The sequence below is a fragment of the Podarcis filfolensis genome, assembly GCF_964270895.1.
Source record: "Podarcis filfolensis genome assembly, chromosome: 4".
In the NCBI taxonomy this organism is placed as follows: domain Eukaryota; kingdom Metazoa; phylum Chordata; class Lepidosauria; order Squamata; family Lacertidae; genus Podarcis; species Podarcis filfolensis.
Genome location: NC_139607.1, coordinates 53,025,091 through 53,042,389, shown reverse-complemented (window position 1 = coordinate 53,042,389; position 17,299 = coordinate 53,025,091). Strand labels below are relative to the sequence as shown.

The following is a 17,299-nucleotide window of genomic DNA, read 5'->3' as shown; positions in this document are numbered from 1 at the left end:
CGTTCTTTCTGACAAATCTACCTCACAGGGCTGTTGTGAGGGGAAAATCAGGGAGGAGAACAATGAGCTCCTTGGAGTAGGGATGGACTAAAATGGAAATAAATACAAGTAAGCATGTGGAGTTCCATGCTTACGTCAGAAGGCATATGAGGCCACCGCCTTGCTGAAGCAAATAAGATCTGGGTCTGGCCACTGTCTGGATGGGGCAACATGTACATTAACTTCAGCCCCAGGATGGGGGAAAAGGAGGCATATCAATGCAAGAGAATCAGGTAAATGAAAGAGTGAAAACAGACATTTGCAGCAAAGTTACCCAGCATGTGTCTGAATGCACCAAGTGCAATATGCCAGCCAAATCAGCTTTTTATCCATTTATTATATACACAGAGCAGCAGTAGCAGCAAGTAATCAAGGGCATGTGTACTTGGCTGTGACTAAAGTTATCCCCCTGGATGAGAACAAATCAGTGAGAGGGTGATGTATTTTTCTGGGTTGCTGGTGGTGTGGGTATTTTCCCTGCTGAGTGGCCATAGTAGCCGTGGATCAGTAGAGTATGCCTCTGAACACCATTCACTAAGAATCACAAGTGGCCAAAGTGTGGCTGCAGTCGGGTCCTGTTTGTGAGCGGCTGGTTGGGCTTCTGGCTGAGCAATGTGAGAACAGATGCTGGACTAGATGGGCCTTGGGCCTGATCCAGCAGATCTCTTCTTATGTTCTTGATTGAGGACGATTGAGGTTTTAATAAATTCAGTGTTGTTTGTTCACCTGGGAATATCTAATTATGAGGGGCTTGTGATGAGTTGGCTATGAAAAACAGTCCCCTATCTTATTTTGGTCCCTGCGTTCAGAGAATGTGATGGCTTGAGGCAGATGGGAATGATTCCTCTTTACAGTTCCTGAGCGGGCTTCATAGGCCGTAGGGACACACAGCAGCAGCACCTGCGATGTTTGCTGGGCGCTATTGGCTCGCCAGGGGCGCTGAGGGCGCGGCTCCGTTGCTGCCTCCCGCCTCCCAGGGCAGCGTCGGGAGGCGGGAGTTCCCGTGTGTTTCGTCCGGGGAGCGAGGTTCACCTGGGCTGCTTCCAGACAGCGAGCGCGAGGAAGTGGCCGCGCTGGGCTGAGGCCACGCGGTTTGGACGCTATGAGGGGAGCCAAGCGCAGAAAGGAGAAGGGAGAGGTCGGAGGAGGAGGCGCCCGGACGTGACTGAGCCGCTCCGAGAGAGCCTTACGGAGGAGTCCGCCCAGGCGAGTTTTGGGGGGCACCGACTGCCCCCTCGGGAAGCGAGCCTTCGTGGGAGATGGACCCACGAGGCTGGCCCTGCCTCATTTGCAGCTGCCTCTTCTGGTCAGGTAAGGAAAGGGCGGCTCCTCTCGTCCAGGGCTTCCCGGGGTTACTTCTGGGAGCGGCCGGCCAGAAGCTGCTGTTTTCCCTCGGAATTGGGACGAGATTTCTCTGCGCCTCCCGCGCACGTGTCCGGCTGCTGCCCCCCACCAGGAGCCATCAGGGTTTGCTATATTTCGAAAAGTAAAATTCCTGACACAGCCGCAAAGTTGTTAAGGTTTTTTTTAGGAAACCACCCAGATTGTGTGGGAACAAACCCAGATTTTAAGCTACTTGAGCTGTTTCGCCATCGGGGATTTTTCCGGACCTATGGCAAGCCTGGAGTCATCAGAAGGCGGGGGCGAGGGAACCAGTGAGATTTATAAAACATTAGTAGAAATGGAGGATCAAGAAGATCAATTAAAAGGGGTGTGGGGAAAGGAGATGACAGGGCAGATAGTCAAAGCTGGAGGAAAATATGGGGGGAAGTATGGGTTGAAAATGTTGTCCATAGGAATAAAAGAAAACTATCATAAATTAGTTTGGAGAAGGTATCTAACACTGGTCAAATTAAATCAAATAAACAATGAATATTCGATGTTATGTTGGAGGGGATGCCAGGAAACTGGGAATTATGTTCACATGAGGTGGGGGTGTAAATATGTACATTTTGGGGGCCGAAGGCTGTTTAAGGAAATAACAGGGTTATCACTGGGTTAAAAGTGATTGAAAGTCCGGAGGTAGCATTACTTACGATGGGGTGGAAGGTTCGCAGGCTATGAAGCATTTGCTCACAAATTTATTGACAGCAGCACAAATTATTATAGCTAGGAAGTGGAAGGGGCAAGCAGAATATAAAATGGAATACATTAGTACCTCGCGTTACGTAACCCTCTGTTTACGTAAACTTTAGGTTGCGAATGCGGCAAACCCTGAAGTATTTTTCTGGGTTTTGCCGAGCTTGCATGCGCAGAAGCGATCCACAGGTTGCGGAAACCTTGGGATCCAACCGGACCTCCGGAACGGATCCCATCCGCAGAGGTACCACTGTAATGGTATAAAGAGGTATATTAGTATGGTATAAGGAGGTGTAATGGTATGTTAATGATAAATTAACAAGTGCCTTTAAGGTAAGACAGGGAACATGCAGGAGAAATGATTCTGAGGAGATATGGAAGGTGTTTGTAGAATTTGTACTGTTAAAACAGAAAAAGGTGGGTGGGGATGAGATCAAAGGCAGATTGGAGGCTCCCAGGCAATAGTTTGTTGTCGTAGCCTACTGTGCGCACATGTTGATGCACACGGCTGACGGTGTGTATACACGGAGCCTCAGAAACACATAGGGGTGTTTTTGCACAGGGCGCTTCTTCTGTGGGTCTTGCTGCTGCAGAGAACTAAGCCATAGTCTGGCATAGCGTTGCACCTGAACTCAGGTTCTGGTTTGTTTCTTTCCCATGAACCATAACCAAGGTTTGTTCTTGACTCATTTTTTTTAAAACAAACAATGAGCCTGGATTTGGAAGCAATGCTAAGTTAGACCACAACTTGTTTCCTGGAAGCTCATCAGGAGCAGGAGAGGAGTGAAGCACCAGCAGTTTCAGCTGTGTGCACCAATATGTATGCAGTGCATTCCCATTTAAACCATAGTTTAACTATGATTTAAGTTCATTCATACCAGTCCTCCGAAGCGAAAGACATAGGATCTGGTTGCAATAATGAAACAAAAGTGTAATAATGATCTTTTTCACTTTTGCGTTGGTTGCCATAAGTGACCAGGCATTTCATTCAGGCAAGTGGACTTGCTGGACAGGTTGCTCTGTTCCTCCTTTGTGCTTGGCAAATAAACCAAATAGACAGCTGGAGGAGGGAGTCCTCTTCCATGCCCAGCATAGGAATGCAGTTTTATATCCCTGCCCTGCCAGCTCTCAACAAGGTAGTTTCCATGTCAGTAACTTTTGTTGGCTTTTTTACAAGCAGCTGTGAATTAACATGGTTTAGAAGTCAGATTGGCACCGTTGTTTAGGAAACATATAAAGAAGTATCAATGGGAAATTGATTTAAATTGGTCTCTCTCCTCTCCCCCCCCCCTTAGAGATCTAAATAATTGATCTAAATCAACCCACTCGGCTTAGACGGTGACCAGACACACCCTATAGAAACTCCAGTGCCTGTCATAGTTGGATGGAACAGCTGTATCTTTGGTGAAACTTAAATCAGTTTTTTAGGTCACACTGTGCCTTACATTAAACAATTTTAAAGAAACGTGTTTGACACTGTCACTGTACGTTTGAAGAAAAAGCAGTTCACCAGCAGTTGTTGCTGGTGCAATCAAGCAGTAAATATGACTCTCTCCTCGCTTCCTTTGACCTGCACTGGAAGCTAGAATGATGCAGGTGAGGGGAAACACACACAGCCATGAAGCCCCCTGGAGTACACACTCACCCTCCCAGTTTTTTCTCCTTTGAGCTGTGCCGCTTGGTTGGGAAGGAAGTTAGCAAACAAGACAAGTTACTACTCAATCCCATCTCTCGCTCATCCTCTTTGGACACAGCAGCAGTGAGGATGAGGTGCATGGAGCTGCCTAAAGAGAGTGCAAATAGCTACCTCTGCCCAGTTGCTTGCCCCTCCCCCAGCAGTGCAGCATAGCTGGTTGGTTGTGGAAATCTCATCTTTGCTGGCTTCCCTGTGCTCTCCATGTTAGTGGTGCAAGAACAGGCACTGGGCCTAATGAGCCCAATCCTCTTCTCCATCCTCTTGTTGCCCAGTGAGAGAGGGCAGGTGATCAAGTAGTCCTCTTTTCTGGAGTAGCTGCTGCCTCCACATATTTGTTCAGCGTTCCTCTTTCACTTGCAATCAACACTTCCTCTGATGCCTTACCTATTCTTTCCAACTGGAAGTTTCTTCCTGATCACACATCCTCTCTCTTTGGGTAACATACCAGGAAGGATTGATCTCAACGGTGTCATTCACAGTGAGCAAGCAAAGCAAAACAGTTGGTGGCTGCTCCTCAAGAAAGTGCCGCCTCATTGCCTTACACACCCATGCTTCGTCTGTTATTGGATGGCACTGGGTTCATCATGCCTCTGAATGTCAGTTCCTGGGGATTACAGGTGGGCTGAGTGCTGTTGTACTCATGTCCAACTTGCAGGCTTCCCACACATCTGGATGGCTCCTGTGGGAACAGGATGCTGTGGATTAGATGGCCTGACTCAGCAGATTAAGTTCTTAGGGAAATACAGGTGGTAAAATAGACATCCCTTTTGGGGAATTCCCTTTTGCTGAAGTGGCATACCACCATTAATGCAAGTCTGAATCCAAGCCATAGTTCAGTTTATCTGATGAAACTAGAAGGAAACACACTAAAATATGGGAAAGAACACCAAGACTTTAAGCAATAGAAAGCTGTGATTGATGCTTTCATAGAAATATTACTAAAACCAAGTGTCTTTTTTTATTACCAATATAACTGTAGGTGTACAGCTCATAACTGAACAGCAGCGTCAGTAATTAGAACGTATTTTCTCATTGCACTATTTGGGACAATATAGTCATATAGAAGTTGTGTAGAACATGTGAGATTGCACACAGTACTGACTTCCTTTATACAATCAAGATTCAGGTAGTATATGGGCTTGGTACCGCAGGTTTTAAATGGGTTAATTTTTGGTTTCTCCCCATCTTTTATTCACCTGCATGAACCCACACTTCCTTTCTTTGCCATAGTCTGGATGAAGAGTTCTAGAAAATCTGAGCGTTGGCATACTATCTTGTGATAGTCTGACTGGCCTAATAAAGATGTTGCCCTAATATGGATTTTGGAATTTTTCTTATGGGCTACACAGCCATCTTTCTTTCTTTCTTTTTAATCTTAGGGTTGTTAGTTCTGATGCAACCATCCATTTCTCATAGATAACAAAATTTGACTACATACACCCTGATTGATAGTTGTGAAATTTTCCTATAATAGGCGGATAGATGCTGTTTACAAAGTGATTAAACAAATTCATGGAGAACAAATCCAGTCATGCTTCTTCTCAGTGAAGTCAGCTGAATGGAATGCCTGTGTAAAGGAATGAAAGAGGATTGATACTTCGATCGTGCTCTGATTATAAGGTTCTCAGAGGCACCTTGTTGTCCACAGCTGGAGACGGAATGATCAACTCCCTGTCTGATCCAAGAAGACAGTTATTATGTTAACAAATCAAAGGCTGGAGTGAGATTAGGACTGCTTATTTTTTCATAGCCCAGTGTGTAAACTGGCAAGCACCTAAGGGTTGATTATAGCCGCATGCTACTGAAAGTCATGTTGAAAACATTGCTGGCTCCAGGGTTTCATAGGGTTTTTTGAAGGGAATGGGGATTACTGGTTTGTTTTGTTTTTGTTCATGTTTTTATTATGTGTTTTGTATTTTTATCCTGTGTTTTTATGCTGTGAACCGCCCTGAGATCTTAGGACGAAGAGTGGTTTTGTTGTTGTTGTTTAGTCGTTTAGTCGTGTCCGACTTTTCGTGACCCCATGGACCAGAGCACGCCAGGCACTTCTGTCTTCCACTGTCTCCCGCAGTTTCGTCAGACTCATGAAGAGTGGTATACAGATTTAATAAATAGTGGCTTTTGGGCAAGATGCCTTTCCAGAAATGGGCATACCTCCTTCTTGCCACTGCCCAGTCATCTGTTGTCTTCCTCTGTGTCCAGCCAGTCAGTCCAACTGGTCAGCCCAGTGGAAGAGTGAAAGATGAATGGAGGCAGTGGTTCCTTCTCATTCAGTCAGTGCTTGGGGAGGGCATGAGGATAGGCAGCAACAGCAAGGAAGAGAAGGGGCTCTCTAGCAGAGAGTGTGAGCCTCAGAAGGTGCCAGTCAAGGCTGACTCTTGATTCCATTCCCACTTGTAAGGCAAAACAGATGAGTTTGGATCTCTTTATTCTATCCAGATAGTGGCATAGCATAGTCCATTCTGCATCTTGCATTCATAGTTGTAGAAAGTTCTTTCATATGGAAACTTCTAGAGCCAAACATCTTTGAATCCCACATTCTTGTGTACATTACACTGCAATTGCTTTTACCCAGTAATTAAACCACTGTGAACAAAAATATTGTATAATGCTTTGTATTGTTAATTCACAGTACAGTGGTTAGATACGCTTCAGGTTACATACACTTCAGGTTACAGATTCCGCTAACCCAGAAATAGTGCTTCAGGTTAAGAACTTTGCTTCAGGATGAGAACAGAAATCGTGCTCCGGCGGCGCGGCAGCAGCAGGAGGCCCCATTAGCTAAAGTGGTGCTTCAGGTTAAGAACAGTTTCAGGTTAAGAACGGACCTCCGGAACGAATTAAGTACTTAACCCGAGGTACCACTGTACTTACTAAAAGTGGTCTTTCACTGCAAAAGTAATGTAGTTGGTGCATTTTGTGCATTTAAATCCTGCTGAAATAAGTGGAATTTCAGCCTTCACCAGCTTTCATATATCTTGGATTACAACACCCATCTGCCCCCCAGCCAGCACAGCTGTAAGTTATAGTCCAATCACCAGGTTGCCAGAGACTAACTTAAAAATGCCAAACTACTAGATTGTGGCAATGCTTCTTGCTCGGCTGAGTGGAGGGTAGCTAGGGGTATGTGTGTAGAAACTTGACTACTGTACAAAGGAAGAATTCCCATTCATTGCTCTGTTCACTTTTGCCTCTGGCCCTGCCCACCAATGGCATGTGGCCCCTGGGAGGTTGCCCAGAAGGGGAGTGTGGCCCTCAGACTTTAAAAAGGTACTCCAGCCCTGGTTTATGCCACACTTAATGGTACTGATCAGAAAGATATAAGGAGGAAAGTGAAATTGCCTCATAAGATCAAGGTAGTAGATATATTTCTTTTGCTATATTGTAATGACCTGCAGTTGTTATAGGCAATGAATCCGAACTGAGAGCTGAAATAATGAGATCAACATTTAAATACCTCTTGAAGATCATTTTTATCCACTCTGAAAATAATGGAACATTTTCTAGTTTCAGTTTTGTAGCAACTAAGATAAGTTGAAAAACATACAAAGAACAGGGAAGGACAGCCATGCACCATGAACTAACTGATGGGTGTAATATAATATGATTCATTCTCGAGTCATAGCACTTGAACAATCATGGTATTTTACAAGATTGAGTAAACTGATACTGAAAATTCACTGCTGATCAAATGCATTTTCAGACTGCAATTGAACTATTTCACAACATATTTTACCATATATTCTTGTATTTTACTTTTTTAAAAAAACCCTCTGTTTTCTGCCTTCTAGTTAAAAAACAAAAGTTTCAGCAAGTATTGACATAAATCAGCTCATAAATCGTAAAAGGGAGTTACAAGTCACCCTTCAGTCATCTATGCAGCCCTTGACTCTAAGAAAAATGCTAAAGCTTCACAAAGAGATGTTTGTTCAGCCCTTTCTGGATAACCTCCAGTTGAAGCCTTTCGTAGACCACTTTCATAGTGAAAAAAGATTTCCTAATATTTAACCAAATTCCATTTTCCTGTAACATATATGCCACGATTCATTGGTCTCTTATGAGTATCCTGCTTCTTGCTTCCCTCTGCCAAATGGCAGGGCTGGCTGCTCTGTGTTTTGTATTCAGTAATGCTGGTTAACTACTTTTATATTCTGTATTTCTGACATCCTTGATATAATGCTTTCTTCCATCTTTCAATATTCCTTATTACATATCCCTGTGTTTTCTTCCATCTTCCTTCAATCCTTCTGTGATTTAAATATGACCTTCCTTCCATACCTTCATTTTCTGAATAAATTTATCATGCTGTAAATCTCAGAACCAAAAATAACACAACAGGTGAGGTGATACAGATGAGGTTGTATCTTAATAAAGAAGTAGCAACAATGACAAATGGATGGTGACGATTTAGAACAGCCTTTGCCAACTTGGTGCCCACCAGATGTTTTAGACTACAACCCTAGCAACCCTTGCTGGCTGGAACTGATGAGAGCTGTAGTCCAAACATCTGGAGGGCACCAGGTTGGGGAAGAGTGCTTTAAGAGTAGGAGGATTAATAAGCTTGGTATACAACAAAACAATTGAAATGTCCCCTGCACTAGCACTACTTGGGCTTAGGATCCCGTCTGCTCATGATTATTCTAAAGATCACCTCTTAGTCTTTCTTTTGACTGCTGCTCTTATGGAGATAGCCAGATGTTGGAAAACCGGTGATGAAAACATTGATTCTTGGTATAACAGACTATGGTCAATAGCATTGGCTGAGAAACTAACGTGCCAGGTGAGAGTGGCAAAGAGCAAACACAATCCATATACCTTTTATAACATATGGCAAACGTTTGTTGAATACATCAATTGTTCAGACTGTGGCAGGAATCCACCTAGCACTCATGGGGAAATGTGGTAATCAAACGAAACTTTAGCACATGGCATGACAAAAGTCTGTAATTTTATCAGGACAAGTTACTTGTGGTTTACTGTTGTAACAATTGTTTTCTCAAAATTTATCTTCTGTACCATGAAAATAAATAAAAACAGTATTTTTTAAAAAAAGCGTAGGAGGAAAGAATTAACCACATTTGTATCCTAAATTGTTTAAATGCATTTTTCCAACCAGTGAAAGAAATTCAAGGCCACATACCGGTATTTAAACAGCGTATCATGTTTGTATTTACAGTGCATGGGATGGTACCAGAACCTCAGAATGTAAGACTTCATTCAGTTATGTTCGACACTTTTCTCCAGTGGGATCCACCTAATTTTCACAAAGGAAGCATGACTTACACAGTTCAGTATAAAGTGTATGTGTGAGTGAAATGGCTTATAATTTTAATAGTTTATTTTAAGGGCACAATCATATGATCTATGGAAGGGCATCACAGAGGCCATAGAACAAAGCAAATCTTCTTTGTTGACAGCTAGTTCCCCGCCCTCCCCCCCCCCCGGAGACCCCCTTCTTGTAGTTGTGGAGACTTCCACAGCCACCCCTCCCCCTGTCTTGGATGCTTTGGTGCAAGGGAGGGAAAAGGGAATGTGCCAGGGTCAGCTCCAGGTTTGTGGAGCCCTTGGCCAAAGTTTCCTGTGTTGGGCACCTTTCTCTATCAGTGGTCCCTGGTGACTGTTGTAGAGGCAGCGCTTTAAAAAGTGTGGTATGGCTAGGTCTAGGCACCCTATTGATTTCTCACTATGCTCCAGAGATGCTGGGGCAGGGGGATAAAGGGGAATTAAAGGATAGCTTGATGCAGCCACTCAGCACTGATCAGAGTGTGGAGCCTGGGAGTGGGGGGATAAGGGTCTCCAGAGCAGTCATCGCTACTGGGCTCTGTAAGGGCACTGGGAGCTGCCCAAGGATACCACATGATAGATGTTTCAAATGATGCATGGATTATACAACTTTTAAGAATTGAAAATGAATTGTTGCCTGAAATGAGAGAGAGAGAGCGTGCTATTCTTTCCTCAATAACACATTGATTTTCTTTCCATTTTTACAGATATGGAAATGGGTTCACTGATTTATGCCAAAGAACTGACGTCACAAAGTGCAATATTTCAAGTATCCCTATACATGGTAGTTACATTGTAAGAGTTAGAACTGAAGTTGAGGAGGAGCGATCAAACTGGGTAAACATCACCTTCACACCATTCAGTGACAGTAAGTAAAGATTCAAGTTCACTGGAATATTATTTTTAAAGGTTGTGTTGTCTGGCTTAACAATATGGTTTCTTTAGAACAACATCATGGTGATGGGTTAGTTAAGGCCAATTAGAGCAAAGAAAAAGGCACAGGGTGATATCTACCTAAGTATGCTCAGTGGACTCAGCTTATGTTGGATACTGTGCATAAGTTCCAAGACCATGTTCAACTTAGTAAAATGTCTGTGTTTTTCATAGACTGTGAGAGTTTCCCATGGACAACCTTTGCTCTGATTTGGCACACTCCTAGGATTCCACTCCTTTGCTTGTACAGCTTCCTGTGGGCCTCTTTGGCTTGTTGTGCCCTTTGGAATAGTTTCACTTTTCATTTTAGTTTCCATTTATCTGATTTACCTGGATTACTTCATCCAAAGTACTCTTTCAGCAGCTAGTTTTATAAGCCCACAACCACAGGTTCCCGATCGGTGTTCCCAAAGGATTTATAATTTGATCCCATTTATTTGTCCACTTGAAACAGTTCTATGCTATCTGCAAACTTTCTCTATAGATCTTACCCTGAAGGCACTCCCCTTCCTACACCCACGCTCTGGATAAAAAAAGCCGGGTATTTCTCTGCTGTGTTTGAACAATGCACTGAGAAAGGCTTGTGAAAGCTAAGTCAAAATAGCTATGTCAAAATACTGGAGGGTTGAGGTGGGGACATGGCCCCACAGTCATTTTCACATTCTGTCTCTCAAGCTAGTGTTACTAATTGCAGTTTCGGAATATTATGATGGTTAGCTTGTTGGTGTGCATAAAATGTGACATGCATTTGGACCTTTTTATAACCAAAATAAATACTTCTGAAACCATTCAAATGCTATTGGAGCCAGAGAATAAGTGGGCCTGTATATATTTTATATTTTATTTCTTCATTTCTGAATCCAAAGGCTAGTTGCAGGCATTATTTCTTGGTAATCGATTCGCAAGGCATCCATTAAGAAACAGCTAGAGGTAGCTGAGGTGCTTTGAGAGGAAGTGCAGATCATTTATGATATAATGAGAAATATGATGTGCTTGATTATACTCTGTCATAAAGCTTCAAAAAACATATGTAGGCTATGACCCCAGACCTTTCCTGGGAAAATCCACAGGAAACCTGTTCTCAGTCATGGACATAGAAATTTGGTTCAGTAGTCATAGCAATGAAGCGGCTTATAACTAGAGGCATTTTGGTAGAGTACAGTCGATTAATGCATAAACTATCAGTCCCTCAAAATTAAGCACCATTCTTATTCATGTTTAACAAACTGAACCTGCATCCATCTGTTCAGCAGAGACGATGTAACCTCAAAAGAAGTTGAAAAGATGAGGCAGTGAAAACATTCCATACTCCCGCTTTTGTTCTTAGCAAAAGCAGAAATAACATAGTGTTCTTATGGTGCCACAACTATTCAGGTGCCACTTCCTGCCCTCATCCTTAGTCTTCCCTAGTGTTTCATTCTATATACGGTAAAATGCTTTCTCGTGCTTTCTCATGTGAAAAAAAGCAAACTTCTTATATGGTGTACTGCGTATTTAAATGGATCTAAGAGCAAAGTAAAAACAAACCAATTTGTTAACTTTTGTTTTCCTCCACTTCATTTAGCAATCATTGAACCACCTGCTGTACAAGCTGAAGCTACAACACCCGGGGTCTTGATTGTACAAATCACAGACCCACTTGTTTCTAGAGATGGTGGCAAATATTCCATAAAACATTTTTATGGCCATGGTTTTGTGACTTACAAGATGCGAATTTGGAAGAAAGATTATGATGGTGAACAGGTAGAGTGAATCTGTTATGGTGATTAAATATGTTGCTACATAAACAAGTACAGGAAAGCTTTAGTGAGTTCTGTGTCTCAAAAACTTAAACCTGATCATTAGATAGCACTGACAGGGTCAACCAGGCTACGTTAGTTTCTAAGTAAGTTTTCCAGTAGGAGTCTATTCTCTTCTACTAGCATTCGTTTACTGGTACAGAAGTGTGCTGCTGGTAGTGATTTGTAATGAGTGATTTGTAGGATGGGAGAATCAGGCCTCTCTAAGATAAGGATTTAGCACCTTATTCTTTCATCACTGGGAAGGGTTGGAAAGGGACAGCATCCTTTGCCATATGTTTTTTGATGTACAGAAGCCTTAAGCTGTGACACAAAACAATAAGAGGTTTTGTAGGAAGTGGGTCAGAGCCAGTAGGCTCCAGCTAGCTTTCCAAGCATAGCCTTCTGATTTAAGGTAAAGGGCAGGACCTAGAAGGGAGGATAGGATTGTGCTGTTAAGATTCTCATTTGTCAATTTCCTACTTTCATACTAGGTTAGATATGTGAATATAACACAGTCTTCTAAAACATTGCCTGATCTGGATCCTGGGACAACATATTGCCTTCAGGCTCAAGCATTTATTGTTGAATTAAATAAAAATGGGGACTGGAGTAACGCTTTATGTATCACTACAACTGACAATGGTAATATTTAATGGATTGAATACCTATTCATAAAGGACATTTTTAAAGTCTGTACTCTTTCTCCACCCCACACCCCACTTATTGATTGAATTAAAGTGAAACCTCACTGATTTGTGCTTAGATTTATATAAAACATCTAGGCTAATCCTATGCATGGTCGGTCACTCACAAATAAATCCTTCTGAATTTCATGTCATTTACACTCAAGTAAGTGAGCATGAGCTAAGAATCTTGGTTTTAATACTTCAGTTTTGTGCTCCTGAAGCACATCCAAATTAGGAAGAACTAGGGCATCTTCCTATTGAAGCAAAAACAAAGGTCTGATTTGGGCCATAGGGTCAGCACTTGCCAATCTGAGATTTTGATCAAGTCATGTTTGAATACACTTAATGGCTACTAGACACAGTGGCTATGTTCTTTATCCACTGTCCGGCAGTATATCTCTGAGTGCCAGCTGCTGGGGATCAGAAGTGGGAAGGATGTTGTTGGGCTCGTGTCCTGCTTTCAGGCTTCCCATAGGCATCTGGTTCGCCACAATGAGAACAGGTTGCAGGACTAGATGTCCACTGAGCTGATATAGACTCTTGTGTTCTTAATGCATATGCCCATTCACATGCCAGTGGAATGTTAGCATGCAGGTGTCCTCATGCTGTCAGCAGTTGAATGGACCACCCAGCACACTTGGTAACTGCATTTAAGTTAGTCCAGGTGCACGTGAAAAGCTTACATGCATAAGGACTTTACCCATGGTCCATGTCCTATAACATGTCAGGCCTCTCAGACTTTGATTTGAAGGCACAAAAAATTATTATATAGAACAGAAGAACTCTACATCTGAAAATGGCTGGCTAAAATGAGACAAGCTTACAACAGACCAAATTTTATCTTCATTTCTTCTGTGCCCGTATCAACAAATATAAATATTGTATTAGTTGTAATTTTGTTATTGTGGAATGTCTTATGAAGAATTTAAATTTTCAAACAGGAAAGTGAGGGGTTGGAGAATATGTACCTCTATGATATACTCCAAAAGGAATTAACAGTTTCTTTCCCTCCCCCCCCCCACATGTAGGTATAAATACAGTGCAGCTGACTATTATCCTGCTATCAGTGTTGGCTTTGTTACCTTTCATCTGCTTTATGATTTTACATGTTTATCGATGGGCCAAATACATCTTCTTACCTTCGTATTATTTACCACAACATTTCATAGAGGTTTGTTCATTTGTACTTTACAGTTTACTTAAGAATCTGTTGCTAAAACTAATTAAAAACTCCATCCATCCATCAACCAATTATTCTCCATGGAGATCCAAGATATGTAAATAGAAGTACAACCCTCTATAGTTTCGGTTTGTTTAAGCCCAGTTAAAAAAAAAAAATCATGGGAAAGCTGCAATAATGTGGTCGTTTTTCCTCCATTGGTGTATCATAATCCTTTCTTCTGAATGTCCCATCAGATGGTGACACTCACTGAAGTTCTCTACGGTGTCAAAACATACCATTATCTCACCAAATTGCTCTTTGTGAGGCACAAAGAAGCTGCTCATTTCAGATATGACTGAACAGTGCACTTTGACTATATGCATAGGGCTGGGGGCCAGTGGGGGAATGGGACTCCATTGACTCCATGCAGATCCTCTTCCACATATGGATGAATAATATCTACTATTTATTTGCCCACTGTACTTCAGTTTAAGAATTTATTCCATGATGCTGACACCTCAAAAATAATAGTTTATAGGGCACTATCTATAGCTTGAGGGTAAGAAAAAGCATTGAGATTTTGAGATTCTTAGAATTGTAGTGGACAGTTAGTCACCTGGATTAATGTTTTAGTTTTTCCTGACAACCAGAAAATAGGAAATTTGTATGCCTGGTTTAAAGCGTCTCTTAAAAGCAGCAGGAATGATTAGAAAAAAACAAGTTCCTTCATCTTTCTTCTCTTTTTTCCCCTCACAGTTTTTAAGCAAGCCTTTTTACAGTTCTCAGTTTCTTGCATCTCAGTCACAAGGAGAAGAACAGTCCTATGACAAGATAATTGTCCTTTCAGAGGAGTCAAAAAACGATAATGAATCTGAGGAACAAATGAGAAATGCAAAGCAGCTGCTCCAAGGTTCTCATGAAGAAATCCTTAGGCCAAAAGAAGTTTCAGATTTTACGCCTCTGGTACACTCTTAAAAGTGGAAGAAAAAAACGTGGAAAGTGTGTTTTGAAGGCAGTCGGTGGCACTTTCAAGGAAGCAACAAACACCTTGCACATTACAGATTTAAAACTGTTAACTTTGTCAACATTTTTTCAAAACTATATTTATTCTGTTATAATATATTTTTAAATAATCTTGTAAATACAAATTATCTATTTTAAAGATTTATTTTTATATATATTGAAGCCTTAATTTTAGAACAAACCATCAATGAAGTATTAGTTAAGCAAGTTCACTCATATCAAAATTGTGAAGTTCCAAATCTTTTATTACAAGTGGATTTGTGCATTGTGTAGAATAGTTCAAATTCATTATGAGAAACATACTGGGATTTATAAAAAAATGATGCTCCCATAGTATTATGTTTTCTGATCCATATTTGCTTTAAACTGTGTCTGTATTCAAGAACACCATCATACATAGGATCTAGGCAAGAACATCTATCCCTGTAAGCAAACTCCTATGTGCATCTCACTTGCTGGATTGGGTATAAATCTGATGTACATCTTGTATAGCTGGTATATATCTACACAGCATTGTTTTCAATGCTATTTGCATTGCAAGATGCTTTTCCAACCTTATTCTGGCGCATCCAATTGCATCTTTTAAAGGCACAAATAGAGTTGGGTTGGGATTGCAGTCTTCACACCATGATCCAGCTAGATACATATGTTCACAGTAGCATGTTTCCATATGTTCTGAATGTTAGCTATATAATGAACACCAATTAGTGTTGCGCATGCAAAGCCAGGGCCTGAGAGGAGTGAATACTGAAACCAGCCAACTATCCACTGTCCTGTTTCACTATGTCCCTGAACAAGATGATTTTTAGCTATTGCTGAGCCCTGGAAACATAGCTCCTGTGCTTGGCTTTTCAACCTGGGGATACCTGTGCAACGGCTCAGTTTCTCATATGTGTAGCTTGTATGTGCCTAAATCCCTCTTCAGTAGAACCTAGGGCTCATTCATACTTCTGCTTGTCCCACCGGTTTCCCCGGGAAACCCCTCTGAATCAGAGCAAATTGGGTTTTCTCTGGATTGACATTTGTTCCAATCTAGAACGAAAGAGCAGGGTTTTCAGAGAAAAGCACTGGAGCAAAGGCAAAATCACTTGGATCCATGCCTAGAAAGCACAGGACAAGTGGAAGTGTGGAACTCAGACACATGCTTTCTATACATGGGACAAGTGGAAGTGTGGACGAGTCCTTAGTCATTATGAACTTCCACTGGATTCTTTCCAATACACGGAAGTAATCTCCATTTATTTAGACTGTAGTACTATGCACCTGTGGGATGTGGGTGGTGCTGTGGGTTAAACCACAGAGCCTAGGACTTGCCAATCAGAAGGTCGGCGGTTCAAATCCCCGTGGCGGGGTGAGCTCCTGTTGCTCGGTTCCTGCTCCTGCCAACCTAGCAGTTCGAAAGCACGTCAAAGTGCAAGTAGATAAATAGGTACCACTCTGACAGGAACGTAAATGGCGTTTCCGTGCGCTGCTCTGGTTTGCCAGAAGCAGCTTAGTCATGCTGGCCACATGACCCGGAAGCTGTACGCTGGCTCCCTCGGCCAATAAAGCGAGATGAGTGCCACAACCCCAGAGTTGGTCACAACTGGACCCTTTACCTTTACCTTTACTATGCACCTGGGAGTAAGCCCCACTGAACTTTGCAGAATTTACTTCTGAGTGGATGTGTAGAAGGGCACTTTGTATGGCATAGCTGTTTGATCTTTATTGTTTTTTTTACCGTTTTAAATGGTTCTTTTAGCCTTTTTACTGAGAATTTTATTGTTTTATTCTTTTTGTAAATAACCTCAAGGTTTTATTACAACACTTATATGCATATAAGTGTTCTGAAATAAATGCACACTGCTTCAGAGACAAAGCTATGTTTTATGACAAATGTGCAGAAGAGGACATTTATTTATTTTAAAATATTTGGCATGTATTTCAATTTTTAATGATGGTACCTGACCTCCTATTTTGATTGAATAAATGTATGGAAGCCTTTCAGAAGTTCTCTCTCAGTCCTTCCTGAAGCTGATTAATAGTTACTTTTGGGATGCAATGCTCAAATCTAACAAATTTAACAATTCATACCCTTACTCATATTAATGATTAAAGTACAATCAATATAGTGCTCTGATCTAGCAGGAAGATTTAACCGTTTACTTATATTTGTATGTATTGCTATTAACCTTTGAAATTAGATCAACTACTTGCTATGCCTGTATTGGAGACTAACTTGAGAAACCTGCAGATGACATTTGTTTTCCAATTGTACTTTCATCACAGAATAGACAGGCGAAGACAACTGGTGCAAGAAAACTTATTGGGGAAATACTTTGAAACTCCCCACAATTCTTAACATGTTTCATGTCTGTGTTGTTCCCCATGGCAAGCAGAATTATATGTAATGTTTATTATTATTTACATTTGTATAGTGCTTTTCCATATAAATGTATGGAACATATTAGAGGGAGCTCAAAGTTCCCGCTACCTGGAACACTTGTGCATTAGTTATGTAGCTGCTATTTTTGTAGCCCCAGTACTTGGTGGCTGGAACAGAGTTTATTCCTGAAACCAGTATCGGTCACAATGCAATGAGTTCTTTTCCAAAAATGCCAACACAGGCTTCCTTTGC

General features: G+C 41.7%; 1 protein-coding gene and 1 long non-coding RNA gene across 5 annotated transcripts in view; both read left to right on the top strand.

Moving 5' to 3' along the window:
- Positions 1–17,299, top strand: part of LOC310761408 — a 123,677-nt gene that overhangs the window by 60,265 nt on the left and 46,113 nt on the right. The gene's annotated exons all lie outside the window — the stretch shown is intronic.
- Positions 954–16,661, top strand: LOC310761405 (interleukin-10 receptor subunit beta-like). 4 transcript variants are annotated; one of them, XM_083611200.1, is made up of 7 exons: positions 954–1,350; positions 8,991–9,114; positions 9,805–9,965; positions 11,595–11,773; positions 12,303–12,453; positions 13,526–13,668; positions 14,416–16,661. In XM_083611200.1, exons 1-7 carry the CDS (start codon positions 1,299–1,301, stop codon positions 14,632–14,634), a joined length of 1,029 nt encoding a protein of 342 aa, XP_083467326.1. In that variant the 5' UTR covers positions 954–1,298; the 3' UTR covers positions 14,635–16,661. The 4 variants fall into 4 exon arrangements, with proteins under 4 accessions (XP_083467326.1, XP_083467325.1, XP_083467324.1 ...); XM_083611199.1 differs by having other exon boundaries at positions 8,991–9,120; XM_083611198.1 differs by lacking the exon at positions 954–1,350 and adding an exon at positions 1,984–2,362.